This window comes from Cyprinus carpio, chromosome B1 (genome assembly GCF_018340385.1).
Source record: "Cyprinus carpio isolate SPL01 chromosome B1, ASM1834038v1, whole genome shotgun sequence".
In the NCBI taxonomy this organism is placed as follows: domain Eukaryota; kingdom Metazoa; phylum Chordata; class Actinopteri; order Cypriniformes; family Cyprinidae; genus Cyprinus; species Cyprinus carpio.
In genome coordinates, this window is record NC_056597.1 from 26,528,872 (window position 1) to 26,544,002 (window position 15,131).

At 37.5% G+C, this 15,131-nt stretch overlaps 1 protein-coding gene across 1 annotated transcript; it reads left to right on the forward strand.

Moving 5' to 3' along the window:
- The first annotated feature begins 6,187 nt into the window (after window positions 1-6,187).
- Window positions 6,188-14,342, forward strand: LOC109060283 (sodium/potassium-transporting ATPase subunit alpha-1). The gene is made up of 22 exons (XM_042717076.1): window positions 6,188-6,346; window positions 6,506-6,619; window positions 6,727-6,786; window positions 7,421-7,624; window positions 7,739-7,852; window positions 7,935-8,069; window positions 9,267-9,384; window positions 9,462-9,730; window positions 9,818-10,126; window positions 10,259-10,393; window positions 10,472-10,664; window positions 10,752-10,927; window positions 11,214-11,350; window positions 11,431-11,581; window positions 11,665-11,833; window positions 11,922-12,076; window positions 12,611-12,734; window positions 13,268-13,413; window positions 13,520-13,650; window positions 13,742-13,843; window positions 13,936-14,027; window positions 14,236-14,342. Exons 1-22 carry the CDS (start codon window positions 6,335-6,337, stop codon window positions 14,262-14,264), a joined length of 3,075 nt encoding a protein of 1,024 aa, XP_042573010.1. The 5' UTR covers window positions 6,188-6,334; the 3' UTR covers window positions 14,265-14,342.
- Window positions 14,343-15,131: the final 789 nt, after the last annotated feature.

Here is a 15,131-nt window from a genome sequence, read left to right on the forward strand (position 1 = left end):
ATTAGTGAAAGTTGGATACCTTCCTTCGCTCTTAAAAATAAAGGTGCTCCAAAGGTTCTTCACAGCGATGCCATAAAAGAAGCATTCAGTCAAAAGTTATTTTAAAGAAGCATCTCTTTCTTACCTTTTTATAATCTGAAGAACCTTTTGTGAAACAGAAAAGTTCTTCAGATGTTAAAGGTTCTTTATGGGACCATTTAGGTTCTTCTATGGCTTCGTGAAGCACCTTTATATCCTTAGCCTCTAGATTGGCATTGTTTAAGCTGTAAAGCTCTGGCAACCCGTGAACCACAAACCAGCGAGTCTGATGTCCTGGGCTTGTTCCTGTGTGAACCTGATGCACTTGTTTATATTCAGTGTGTTCTATAAACATCATCTCTTTGTTGGTTTTATTCTTCATCCAGGTGTCAGCCGCACATCTGAACCAATATGTGAGGTTTTGCTGCTTAGAAAACTTCCCACAAGGCAATACAAGGAGTTTATGAAGTCCTTTGAGTTCTGGATGCGATCATTTGTGAGGCCTGTTAATGTAAGCCTATAACCTCTTGTGTTAATTGCTAAGGGGGCTAAAATGATCCTGATTTCGATGGAGAGTCATATGGGCCAGAGTTTGACAATGGTTTCGGTAGAGCGCTTTTCCATGACCCCGTGTGAAATGTTACGTTTGTTGTGTCAACCTGCTATCTTTACTTTCACTGTCCATTTGTGTTTAGACATTTGTGTGTTACTCTTTTGTGCATTTCTGCTTTCCTCTGCTGTTTATAGGTAAGCAAAGACGTCTTCAGGGCAAAACTGTTCAAGGTTCAAGAGTGTAATAAAATAAAAATGTGCATAAATTAGCTGGCTGGAGTTTAGCTATTAAAGACGTTTAATGACGGAAGAGGAACAAATAATAAAAATGGCAACAGATTAACTGATATGCATTCTCATAACATTGAGAAAAAACCTTCTGAGCTCAACATTCTGGGAACGCCTTTATGATGTTATTTGTTCTGATGAACGTTCTACGGAATGTTTATCGTATCCTTTAAAAAACAATCACCATAAAAAATGGGGCATTTTAACATTCATATAATATTAAAAATAAATGTTCAAATAAGTGTCTATTTTGGGTGAAAAAAAAAGTTATAGAATGTTGTAAGAAACATTTTTGTAAGCATTAAATAGCATTCTACTCATGCCAAGAAATCTGCACACTTTAATGTTCCTAGAATATTAAAAATAAACTTTCAAATAACATTAGATTTTTAGTAGATTTTTTGTAACCCTTAAATAATTTTATAATCACAAAAAATGGACATTTCAACTTTAGAAACATTACAAATCTTTTTTTTAAAAACCTACAGCATTAGAAGAAATCCTTTATTTATTTATTTATTTATTTATTTATTTATTGCATATGCATTTTCTTTTCTCTGTTTTTTTTTATTGCTATTTTAATTGAAAAAAAAAAAAATCTTTAGGCATCTTTAGGTTTTTCTTGAAAGTTATTATTGACAGTACCGTTCAAAAGTTATAACAATTTGTTTTTAAGAAAGAATTCTCTTCTGCTTACCAAGCCTGCATTTATTTGATTAGAAAAAAAAATCTATATGAATATATGTTAAAATGTAATTTATTTCTGTGATGCGCAGCTGAATTTTCAGCATCATTGCTCCATTCTTCAGTGTCACATGATCTTCAGAAATCATTCTAATATGATGATTTGCTGCTCAAGAAACATTTCTGATTATTATCAATGTTGAAAACAGCTGTGCTGCACAATATTTCTGTGAAAACCATGATACAGTTTATTTTTCTGAATTATTTGATGAATGGAACGTTCAAAATAACAGCATTTATTTGAAATAGAAATGTTTTACATTTCTTTACTGTCACTTTTGATCAATTTAATGCATCCTTGATGATTAAAAGAATCAATTTCTTAAAAAAAAAACAAAAACAAAAAAACTCACTGACCCCAAACTTTTGGATGTTTTTGGTCCAAAATATACAGTCACAAGACATTTTAATTGTTTTGCTTTAAAGGTATAATTATTGAAAAGATGTTTGCAGCAAGAGGCCAGATGTAATTTAGCCTTACGCAACATATCTTTACACCAGACAAAACAATGTGCTTTATTTGACTCTTCTGAAGGCTTCTCTAAGGAGAATAAATTCTTTACTGTCACTTTTAATCAATTTAATGCATCCTTTAATGAATAAAAGAATCAATTTCTTAAAAAAAAAAAAAAAAAACTAAATGACCCCAAACTTTTGGATGTTAGTTTATGGGCCATTGCTGGTTAAGGATTTTTGGGCCAAAATATACAGTCACAAGACATTTAAATTGTTTTCCTTTTAAGGTATAATTATTGAAAAGATGTTTGTTTGCAGCAAGAGGCCAGCTGTAATTTAGCCTCACGCAACATATCTTTATACCAGATAAAACAATGTGCTTTGTTTGACTCTTCTGAAGGCTTCTCTAAGGAGACGTTATTCACTCCACTTCTGTGTTTACACATGCAGCACACAATCCCTCACAATTAGTGTCTATTTTTGCTATAGGCGAGCGTATAATGAGAGGATGAGGAGCGGATGAATGTAGGTGTCTTCCCAGGAAAAGACAAGAGGAAAATTCTGTTCAGGGACAAATGGGCAGACGGAGGTGGGGTGACGTCTGTAACCTGAACCCTGGAGACAGCAGTCTCTGTGACTCTGTTAGGTAAAGCTACTCTCCCTCTCTTCTCCCCTCGATCGCTCTGGTTTGGGAACAATGGTCTCTCACATGCTGAGCCTCGCACACACAATAATATCCCTTATGTGAGCGAGCGGCTCAGCTGACTGATCCCGGTCTCCCGAGAGGACAACATGTGCTGAGATTTCTCCAGGGCCTCGTAACCCGACCATTCCCAGAGGAAAAACTCGCGGTCTGGGGGGGATGTGATTACAGGTGCCTTAGAAATAGATGTTTTAAAGGAAAAGCACACCCAAAAATCACAATTCTGTGTCAGCCGATGAACGAGTGTGACGTCACGTGACCCAAACAAGTCAACACGAGGCTAAACGTGTTATTAAAGAGTTTATTTGTTTACAGTTGCTGAACACTGCTTATGTAAAGACACATCTGTCTGTTTTATAACATTAGTTGTTTTAAACTCAAGTAGTAGGTAATGTGAGGCTGTTTTTGGCACTGACGCTAGATTAATTTCTTATGAGTGATAACAACAACAACAACAGCAACAACTTTATTTTGGCCAGAATCACTGTTCATTTGTTAAGTGTGCAAGGTTAGTTCACCCAAATATGACAATTATTATTTGTGACCCTGTCTGTGAAATCCAGGCTAAAGTCTCAAAATCTAATTATGAGATAACAAGCATCAAAGTTTGATTTCGACCATTAATTTCACTATGATTTCAATCTTTGAATGTTCTACATCTTTATGTAGGATGATTTTATGCATTAAACAGTAAATCACAAATGTGTTCTTCATGTGTTCAATGCTTTTTCCCTGGGTCATTCCATTTTATTCCACAGAACTTAATTTCTGAACTTATCTGTTTTGTTTTCCTTGTAAGTATGGATTAATTGGGTTGTTACCGACCTCTGGTGAACATTTCATGTCAACAGCACCTTTAGAAATATATTTACTGAGAAAAATGGTGACATTGTTCAATACTTATTTTACCCACTGTGTGTGTGTGTGTGTATATATATATATATATATATATATATATATATATATATATATATATATATATATATATATAAACATGTGGTAATGTCAATATATAACATTTTGTCATTGAATTTCCAGGAAAAACTTTTAAATTGTGACATAAAGTGTTACTGTCATAGATATTAGCCTACTAATTTACTTTCTGTGTCAAGATAGTATAGGTTTAGAACGGGCATGAGGAATTTTCTTTTTCGGCCCAGCTATTCCTGAAAATGAATAGACCTTTATAATGACACTGAATTTTGCTGACATACTAGAAGTGACAACTATCTTCTAAAATCAGATTCTTGCTGCTTTCTGCAGTGTTCTTCACAGAGAGCCGTGCGAGACGGAGACACTGCCTTCTTTCACAGTTGTCATGTTTATTATTCTGTTGATCTGTTGCCTCTCTCTCTCTCCCTCTCTCCCAGCGTCTGCGGCTGACATTTCCCTCTGTGCTCACAGCTGCGTGCCTGAGAGAGCGAGAGCTCGTAGAGACACTCCACAGTCCTTACTGCACAGTGAAGAGCAGCTCCCAAGAAAACACTTACAAAAATAAAATGCCTGAAAAATAAAATGTATAATAGCTTTCAGGGAAATATAAAGCAGCACAACTGTTTAAAACTTCAACTGCAACAAACTTCCAGTTTTTATAATGTTTTAATGTTTTTTTTTTTTTAAGTGAACATTAAAGGATCATAACATTTGATCATTTTGCAAACATTATTGGAACATTACTTTTGAATGTTCCCTGAACAATCCAAAACAAGCTGTAACATTTAAAATCATTAGATGAATATTCAACTGAAACGTTTTTAGAAATGAACTGTTCCATGGGCATGTTTTTTTTTTTTTTTTTTTTTTGTAGTAACATTTTGAGAACATTGTTAAAGAGTAGATAAAAATGTCATATAAACATTACCGGAAGAACATTTGTTCAGAGCTTTCAGAGAACCTTGCCAGAACGTTATATATTATATATGTATGCATGTGTGGATTGCTAATGAGGTGCATTTGACTTTTCAAAATGTAAAATCTGGACCTTTTACTTTAAAATATGTCTTTTACTTATTTCATGCTGTTCACAACATTTAAAATATATTTGGCCAGAAAATTGCTATTATATTATATTATATTATAATATATGGGTCAGGCATTTATTGACAAAATATGCATAAGCTGGCATTTTCCTCCTTTAAGAGAGCTAAAGATCTTGTTTGCCATTTCTGCTCACGTCCATAGAGCCCCTACTGGCTGTAATCACGTGTGTCAGATATGAGCCCCTTCCCCCTTCACATTTCTCTGCACATTGAGAGACTACAACACATTGTTTCTTTCTGAGAATAAACCCTGGATCAGACACAGCAATTATGGGATGAAGCACTGGAACCGGTTTACTTAATGATAGTTTTCACTGTTTAAGGGTATATTATTAGCTATTACTTTGTGTGATTTGATCCAGGCATTGCAATTTTAAAAGACTAAAATGCACTAGTGCATTAGTTTCTTGCAAAGTAACAAATTCCGTATTATTCACCTGAATTTTGAGTAACACAAGGGCGGTTGTTTTGCTAAGTCCCAGACCGCCTACTTTAGAATATAATGTTTCCTTTCAGAGACTGGACTGCTTCCTTAAAACAGGTCTGGTAGCTGCTTTAAAGTGCTATTTCATGATCACAAGTTAATGAGTGCCAGATCTTTATGAGGAAAAAAATATTAAAATGTAACCCCAAAAAAACAGCAACATTGATTTCTGCTTGAAATGGTTACGACTGTCAGAAAGGCTGATCGTCACTGTTGACATTCCCACAACCCCGATGTCACCTTGAGTTCATTCCTGTCTTCCTCATTTACAAGCCTCTCTGAGCTTCAGCACCAGCTGATCCTGGTTTTCCTGGAGTATTTACCAAACAAATGGATGCAACCTCAAAAGGAAATGTGCAATCCATGCTCACAGATGCATAAGTGGTGGCATGCTGTTGAAAAGCATAAATATGGACTAAACTTAATCCATTGTTGACAGAGAAAAGATAGCGAGACGTTTACAAAACACGAACAAAACGTGTGCCAAACTCGCATTGAGAATTCCTAAGATATAATTGTGGCCGTGTGCAAGCATAGTTTGATTTTATCAGATTTATAACCGGGTGTTGAATGCCAAAGGACACAATTTAGACAGTCGTTCATCACTTACCTTTGAAATGGAGAAGTGGCCAAAAGTCATAAAAATTAGGTGGTGCCAGACAAATAAGTGATTTATAAGTGCAGAGAAACTTAATGTTGAAGACAAATCAGAGCACATGCAAGTTATTTTTTTTTTCTTTTTTTTAATACTAATAAATTATGTGCAAACTACCACAGGTCTTTTCAAATATTGAGTATGCTAGTTCCTCAACTAGGTGTCAATGACATGACCTACCTGTTCGGATGAAGGTTGAATAAATGTTAAAGCTCTATGACAGCAGCCAAACTCCTCCCTAATCTCCTCCTTGAAACAGGTGAGTTGGCAGGGTATAAATTTTGTGAACCTGACTTGGACACACAGGAGCTTTTTGTCTCCGGAGAGGCTTTCAGGAGAACTACAACATCTAAGATCCAAGAGCTTCAGAGATTAAATTGGAATAAACGAGGAAAATGGGGCTTGGAGTGAGTGGACCATGGCTATATTTTATTATACTGCCAGTTTCATTGCACATTTGTTTTTGTTGCTCCATTTTTCTCTCTCGTTTTTTCTTTTCTTTCTCTCTTGTCTCTCGTTCAGGTAATGTGTTTGTTGCATATGCTAAGTATTGTTACTTTTGATAGACGGGGAACGATAAGTACAAATTGGCGGCAACTTCAGAAGATGGAGCCAAAAAGCCAAAAAAAGGCAAAAGAAAGCAGAAGGACATGGACGACCTCAAAAAAGAAGTGGATCTGGTGCGAAATTAATATATAAGTACATTTAGAAAATAAACATTGCATTAAAATGTTCCATTTAACAATAATCAGTCCTCGGGGTGAACTGGGATTTTTTGTTTCTGCAGGATGACCACAAGTTGACCATGGACGAACTTCACCGCAAATATGGAACCGATTTAACCAGGGTGAGTTTTGTGACACATTTAGGAAACCTAATGTATTTAAAATGATTCATATGAATGTTTTATCTTCTTAGATGGACTTAAATGATTGCTGGTATTATCTCCCTTTAAAAAGAATGGCTGGTAAACTAATATAATTTTGGATGATTAAACTTACTATGTCTTCTCTGTCAAATCAAAGCACATTTACTTTAAAAATGATAAATGGTGTCTGTGAAAGGTATGTTCAAGATGTAATTACTATGTCATGGCAAGTGCCATAATGTTGTAATGGAAAGTTCTAATACAAGTACTTGCAACTTATATAAGTAAGCTCTGAAGCCTATGTGCATAATATTATTTGAACTGAATTATTGCGAACTGTCCTGGAGCAAACCTGGACATAGGTGAGTGCGTCTTTGTCATTAACTCCACCCCCTACCTGGACCAAATCCTCTGCCCCACCCTGACCTTCAAAAAGCTCTAACGCCTCAAGGACAACATGCCCCTTTTTTCGTTTTTCCACAATATCTCCTTGAAGTCTCATATTTATATTTATATTTTTGAGGTCTGATATCCACAACGACCGTTTCAAGCTTCACTCACCCTGCAACAACGTTTAACCAAATGTTGATAACTTTTTTATTGTTGCTGGCAGGGCTTGTCTTCTTCCCGTGCAAAGGAGATCTTAGCTCGTGATGGGCCCAATGCCCTGACCCCACCTCCAACAACTCCAGAATGGGTCAAGTTCTGCAAACAGCTTTTTGGTGGGTTCTCAACGCTGCTGTGGATTGGTGCAATTCTTTGTTTCCTGGCATACGGAATCCAAGCTGCCTCTGAAGATGAACCCGCAAATGACAATGTACGATAGAGCAAAAACCTATATCAATTATTTATGCATAAATAGTTCATTTGTCAACAAACATAGTGAATCAAGCATAATTAATCCCACTGTGAACCTGTTTTTATTTTCCAGCTTTACCTGGGAATTGTGCTTGCTGCTGTTGTCATAATAACAGGATGCTTCTCATACTACCAAGAAGCCAAGAGCTCTAAAATCATGGAATCTTTTAAGAACCTTGTACCTCAGGTAATGAAATTAAAACTATATTCTGATAAAACACTGTATCTCTCACACAAAAACTTCATTCTAATACATTCTGGGTTTGTAGCAAGCCCTGGTTGTGCGTGATGGAGAGAAAAAGAGTATCAATGCGGAGGAGGTTGTCGCTGGTGACCTTGTGGAGGTCAAAGGTGGAGACAGAATCCCAGCTGATCTTCGTGTTATCTCTGCACATGGATGCAAGGTAAGACCTAAAGCGCAAAAGAATGGCAAAAGTAACATACTCCCACTTTTGAAAAGTTATGTTGCATTCTGAATGTTTGTCACCAGAATTTGATGCGGGTATTCCAGTGACCCATCAAACAGGCTTCTTAAAGTCCCCATGAAATCAAAATTAAAGTTTTTTGGGTGTTAGTATCAATATGTTAGTCTTAAGGTTATCTATAAGGCAGTGTGCTCCAAAACAGTGACAAAATTCGCATTTAGAAGATATAAGCATTCAAAGCTTGCAGTTTGTCTCTTCTGCCAAAACAGCTCAACGTTTTTTTTTTGACGTACTTCACCTTCTCATCAAATCTTCTAACCAATCAAATGCTCTCTAGAATCCAAAGCGCCCACCCCCTGCACTATAGATTGATACTGAAGTGCCGGCTGAGATCGGTCACAGTGTAGTATTTCCTGTACAGTGAAAGGCTCATAGTGCACAATGTAGGTAATAGGGAATAGGGAACAATTCAGACAGTGTAAATAAGCTTTCTATTGGTACAAATGAGGTCTGGTTTCACGTTGTTTTTACGCAAACCGTGGCAGCGCACACAGTCTGATCTGGAAGTTGGCTACTGTCCAGAGACATGAGAGACACACACGGAGCGGATCAAATGCGTGAATCAGCATATATTAAAAACTTTTACAACTACACAGCCTCAGCATGATTATGACCACTATTTTGTTTTACTAAGAGTTTCATTTCGAATCTAGGGAGTAATCTATTAGACTGTGGCTGTCAAATGCGGCTTTACTGAGCTCAACGGCTCTGACCTGAGCAGATGTAAACAAAATATTATTGGCTATTTTAAAAAGAGGGTGGGGCTGCTCAATATGTCCCGCCCTCTCTTCCTGTTTCAGTTGAAATTACGTCACCACACAGAATAATGCTGCGTGTTTCAGGCACTTCAGGGGACCTATAAGTAGTGCAATTTCTTTGGTCAACAAGTCAACCAATGTTTTGTTGGTGAAGAAGTTGTATATACTGGTATACCAACCAGCTAGGACTGTCTAAACCTGCTCCTGGAGGACCAGTGTCCTACAGAGTTTAGCTCAAATTTTAGATTGAAGGGTATTGAACACCCCAGAGCTAGACCAACACCAAACTGGTACTAACCAAAGATCCTGGACCAATATCCAAGGATATTCATGGTATTCTTCCTTTCTTCCTTTCCAGGTGGACAACTCCTCCCTCACTGGTGAATCTGAGCCCCAGACTCGTTCTCCTGACTTCTCCAATGAAAATCCCCTGGAAACCAGAAACATTGCCTTCTTCTCCACTAACTGTGTTGAAGGTACAGAGTTAAAACAGATTAGGTTTGTTGTATAAAAAAGTCAGAATTTCTTAATTGAATTTTTTTTTCTTCTGTAGGTACCGCCAGAGGGATTGTCATCAACACCGGTGACCGTACTGTCATGGGTCGTATTGCCACTCTTGCCTCCAGTCTGGAAGGTGGAAAAACACCAATTGCTAAAGAGATCGAGCACTTCATCCACATCATCACTGGTGTAGCTGTCTTCCTGGGTGTCTCCTTCTTCATTCTTTCCCTGATTCTTGGATATGGGTGGTTGGAAGCTGTCATCTTCCTTATTGGTATCATTGTTGCTAATGTACCTGAAGGTCTCCTTGCCACTGTAACTGTAAGTCAGAGTTCAATGTACACTACTAGAGCCAAAGTACACTTCGCTTGAGCCAAGAATTCTTACTTAACTGGTATCTTCATGTAGGTGTGTCTAACTCTGACCGCCAAACGTATGGCAAAGAAGAACTGCCTGGTGAAGAATCTCGAAGCCGTAGAGACTCTTGGCTCGACCTCCACCATCTGCTCTGACAAGACTGGAACTTTGACCCAGAACCGAATGACCGTCGCTCACATGTGGTTTGACAACCAGATTCATGAAGCAGACACCACAGAGAACCAGAGTGGAGCCTCATTCGATAGGAGCTCTCCAACTTGGTCTGCTCTTGCACGTATCGCTGGCCTTTGCAATCGTGCTGTCTTCCTTGCTGATCAAAGCCATGTGCCAATACTTAAGGTGTGCTTGAGCTTTAGTACATTATATTTAAAGAAATATGTAGATGATTTACATTTAGAGTGACTTGTAAAGTCTATCAGTAAATAAATGTCGGTCAAGACACTATCAGTAAAGAAAAGAAATCTTCTGCAGCGAGACACAGCTGGCGATGCCTCAGAGTCTGCCCTGTTGAAGTGTATTGAGCTGTGCTGCGGTTCAGTCACTGAAATGAGAGAGAAGTACCCAAAGATTTCTGAGATCCCTTTCAACTCCACCAACAAGTATCAGGTATTTTGGATTAATTATTCTTTGGAGATTTACAGATTTGACTGTCCTTCCTAACATCCCCTAATATGCCTTTTCTAGCTCTCAATCCATAAGAATCCTAATTCTTCAGAGTCTAAGCACCTGCTGGTGATGAAGGGAGCCCCTGAGAGAATTTTGGATCGATGCTCCATGATTCTGATTCAAGGAAAAGAGCAGCCTTTGGAAGATGAAATGAAAGATGCTTTCCAAAATGCTTATGTAGAACTTGGAGGTCTTGGAGAAAGAGTGCTGGGTAAAGCCACCTTATGAAGTTCACCTTGTGGAGTTTGTCAGTTAAAACTATGACTATCTACACTAATGACTGTGTTCTTTCTCAAAGGTTTCTGCCACTTTAGCCTCCCTGATGACCAATTTCCTGAGGGTTTTGCATTTGATACCGACGAAGTGAACTTCCCCACCGAGAACCTGTGTTTTGTTGGCCTCATGTCTATGATTGATCCTCCTCGTGCAGCTGTACCAGATGCTGTGGGCAAGTGCAGGAGTGCAGGAATCAAGGTGTTGTTTCACCTTGATTCAAGACTGATGGCTTGATTATATTATACCTTTACTGAATTAAATGAATCATATGATCAAGCATCTATGTCTTCTATCACAGGTTACTTGTGACCATCCAATTACAGCTAAGACTATTTGTAATGGGTCTTGAATCAAGAAGTTGTTCTTGGTTCAAGATCCATTGTTTGAATATGTCACACCTTTGCTGCAGCATATTCAACTTTGTTTATACTTGTTGCATGTACAATCAGTTAATCAAATTATAATTCAGAATCTTCAATTACAGTTTATCATGGTTACTGGAGACCATCCAATTACAGCTAAGGCTATTGCAAAGGGTGTTGGCATTATCTCTGAAGGCAATGAGACTGTGGAAGACATTGCTGCTCGTTTAAACATCCCCGTTGGAGAGGTCAATCCAAGGTATCCATCTCAAACAAAACATTTATTCACCAAGTTTTGAATTTGCTCTAGAAGTCTACTAATACAATGTGTACCTCTAGAGATGCCAAGGCCTGTGTGGTCCATGGTGGAGAACTGAAGAATATGAGTGAAGAAGAGCTGGATGATATCCTGAAACACCACACAGAAATTGTGTTTGCCAGAACCTCTCCACAACAAAAGCTGATAATTGTAGAAGGTTGTCAGCGACAGGTAATGTCTGTCCAATCCTATTTGATACTAGAAAATTTTACCCTGAAGGAACCATTTTTAATGCATTTTATTTCTCTTATCAGGGTGCCATTGTAGCTGTAACCGGTGATGGTGTCAATGATTCTCCTGCTCTGAAGAAGGCTGATATTGGTGTGGCTATGGGTATCGCTGGATCTGACGTATCTAAACAGGCTGCTGACATGATCCTTCTGGACGACAACTTTGCCTCAATTGTCACTGGAGTAGAAGAAGGTGAGACATTTTATTGAGAACTTTACTGACTGAAGAATTATGAAGGTAACTTTTGATGCTTAATTCTCATATCTATCTTCAACTTTAGGACGTCTGATCTTTGACAACTTGAAAAAGTCCATTGCCTACACACTGACCAGCAACATCCCTGAGATCTCACCCTTCCTCTTGTTCATCATTGCTAATATTCCTCTACCTTTGGGCACTGTCACCATTCTCTGCATTGACCTGGGCACTGACATGGTAGGTGAAAGGACACAGTGTGTGAATCAGGAGCCAAACACTGAAGGAATGTAGACATATATTGTATAGATTAGTTTGATCTTCCACAGCTTTGGTACAGATAATCTTGAGACCATGCCAGTGAATAGGATCCCAACCACAAAGTTTGGCCTTGTCTTGGATAGAATGCATAGGATGTAACTTTGTAATTGTAATTGCAGCTATTGTGTGAGTTTGTTTTTATTGCCACCTACTGGTCAGAAAAAAAAAAAAAACACTTTGAATAATTTAGTGTAAAGCTATGACTTCCGTTCACCACATAGAACTCTTCACATACAGTAATGTCTGCTCCTTCAGTGTTAGCCATACTGGTTGTTCACTGTTTTTTTTTTTTTTTTGTCCATTTTGAAAACAGCAAACAGTTCATGTAGCAATGCTTTTATCTTTAGTGGGTGACCTCTGATCCATGTGCTGAGCCTTAGTTTTGTTTGAGCTCCCCCAAATGGTCAAAAACTTAAAGAAATGGTTTTGATTTGTTGTTTAACGTTTCCACAGGTTCCTGCTATCTCACTGGCCTACGAAACTGCTGAAAGTGACATCATGAAGAGACAACCCAGAAATGCTAAAACAGATAAACTGGTGAATGAGAGGCTCATCAGTATGGCCTACGGTCAAATTGGTAAGAGCATGCTTACTCTAAACAGACGTTCTTTACTGTTAGCGCTATGTTCATTCTTTGACCTGGTTTTTCAACATGTACTCTACCTTAGCATAATATTTAATTTAATTATTATTAAAGTTCAACATACTGCAGAAGCAGGCTAGCTGCAAAAGCATCTGCGTTACATATTATTGTGTTTTATTTCATTTGAGTACATTCTGGTTATACTTTGAAAAACTAAATCGTCTGCGTATACAAATCTGCCAGCAAGCATGCTGACCAGGAATATCTTTAGTCAGTGCATTAATATAATCAACGAAACTTCATAATTGCTATTGCAGCCATGCCCTTAGTTCGCCTGGAAGTAAAAACAGCGCCGCCTACTGTTTTTAATTATAAAGAAACTGGAATGGAATACTGAAATGTAAAATATAAATGCTCTATATGACATAAATACATACAAATAAAACAAACACTTAATTATAGGTGATACACAATTATTTGACAGACCCTCCAAATTGTAATTTTAATGTCATCATACTTATTTTTAGGTATGATGCAAGCAGTTGCAGGGTTCTTTACCTACTTTGTAATTCTTGCCGAGAACGGATTCCTGCCCTCCGATTTAATAGGAATTCGAGTCAACTGGGACGATAAGTATCTCAATGACTTGGAAGATAGCTATGGCCAGCAATGGGTAGGTGTCACAAATGTATAAACCAAAAAAAAAAAAAAAACTATTATAATACAACAAATGTGAGGTATCAGTCATGTAAATAGTGCTTTTCTGTTTATTTTTCCAGACATATGAGCGCAGAAAGATTGTGGAGTTCACATGCCACACAGCATTCTTCGCCAGTATTGTGATTGTGCAGTGGGCTGATCTGATCATCTGTAAGACCAGGAGGAATTCCATTGTACAGCAGGGAATGAGGTATGTAAACAAAGTGTCCAGCCATTAAATTGTGCAATATGTGTAACACAAGGCTGTTTTTAAAAGCATTGTCACCACTTTTCTTTCATAGAAACAAAATCCTCATCTTTGGTCTGTTTGAGGAAACTGCTCTGGCAGCTTTCTTGTCCTACTGCCCAGGCATGGACGTTGCTTTAAGAATGTATCCTCTCAAGTAGGTGGACATAACTAGTCTTTTACACACAAGAAATGGGAATATTTAAATTTTTTTCCCATCTGACCTTAAACACTGGTGTTATGTTTTAGACCATGTTGGTGGTTCTGTGCCTTCCCATACTCGCTGCTCATCTTTGTCTATGATGAAGTTAGAAGATACATCCTTAGGCGGAGCCCAGGAGGTAATAACAGATATAACTAACAGATGTTAGCAGTCTTTGACATCGATAACATCTATGTTTGTTTTCATTTTAAAGCTAAAGTATCTGTTTCCCAAGAGGAAACCTGGGTTTTGAATGGGGTCTCTACGATAGCGATAACTTTCATAACAGTATTATGTTATTTCGCAGTGAATGAACTAGCTCTAATATCTATGCTGTTTTGTTTCAGGATGGGTGGAAAAAGAAACATACTACTGAAACGAAGACTTTGTTCATGTCATCAAAATCATACAAAAGCTGGTCATTTTCAATCAATAAATGTCAAATTAGAAGGAATTTGTATTTGTGACTTCATTATGCACTACCAATCCATTGCATTAAATTATTGGTCCCACAAAGATATAAAATGTAAAACCTTTATTCGACACTTAAGTGGAAAATGTGCAAAGCCTGGCCATGATAAAGGCACAGCACGTGATATTTATAGGCATTGTAAGATCAGGCTCATCAGATTTCACTACTACCACTAGAGGGCATTCTTCTTGTCTAAAATTAGGGGGTGACATGATAGTTTCCATGACAACACATTTATAGGCTAGAGCCCACAGCTTGTAAATAAAATTCAAGATATTTTTAGCTCTCCTACTTTGAAGATGCAGTCTCCAGCAGGCGCCAGTTCAACAGCACTGGTCCGTTTCCATCATCAACAACACACAGTACATGTGTTTAATGAGCATAATCCCTCTAATGAGGATAATCTGGAAAACATAAAAAGAAGGAAATAATGACCATGAAATACGATCTCAGCAGAATAGAGCTAAAAATAGTCTGTCAAATTGAGCTCAAATTATCCTAATGATAGAAATCCTCGTATAATAGTGAATCCCATGATATTTAAAAATAAGCTTCACAGTTCATAATATTCACGGTTTGTGAAAAATAAGCCAAAAAACAACAGCATTTGCATTATTTTCAGTTAACGCAATACTATTATTCTAACAAAACTACACTTCGTGAATTAATACTGAGAAATATTTAGCTTATAAGACAATGAAAAACCACCAAGCAAGTCATGATTTTAAGATTGATTAACACCTTGAATATGCTTACGTTTGCTTCCCAAGC

Excerpts from the sequence above, each read along its gene's own strand:
- LOC109060283 (XM_042717076.1), top strand. Across the intron at positions 12,077-12,610 it reads TTGACCTGGGCACTGACATG|GTTCCTGCTATCTCACTGGC; the intron begins GTAGGTGAAAGG and ends ACGTTTCCACAG. Across the intron at positions 13,651-13,741 it reads ATTGTACAGCAGGGAATGAG|AAACAAAATCCTCATCTTTG; the intron begins GTATGTAAACAA and ends TTTCTTTCATAG.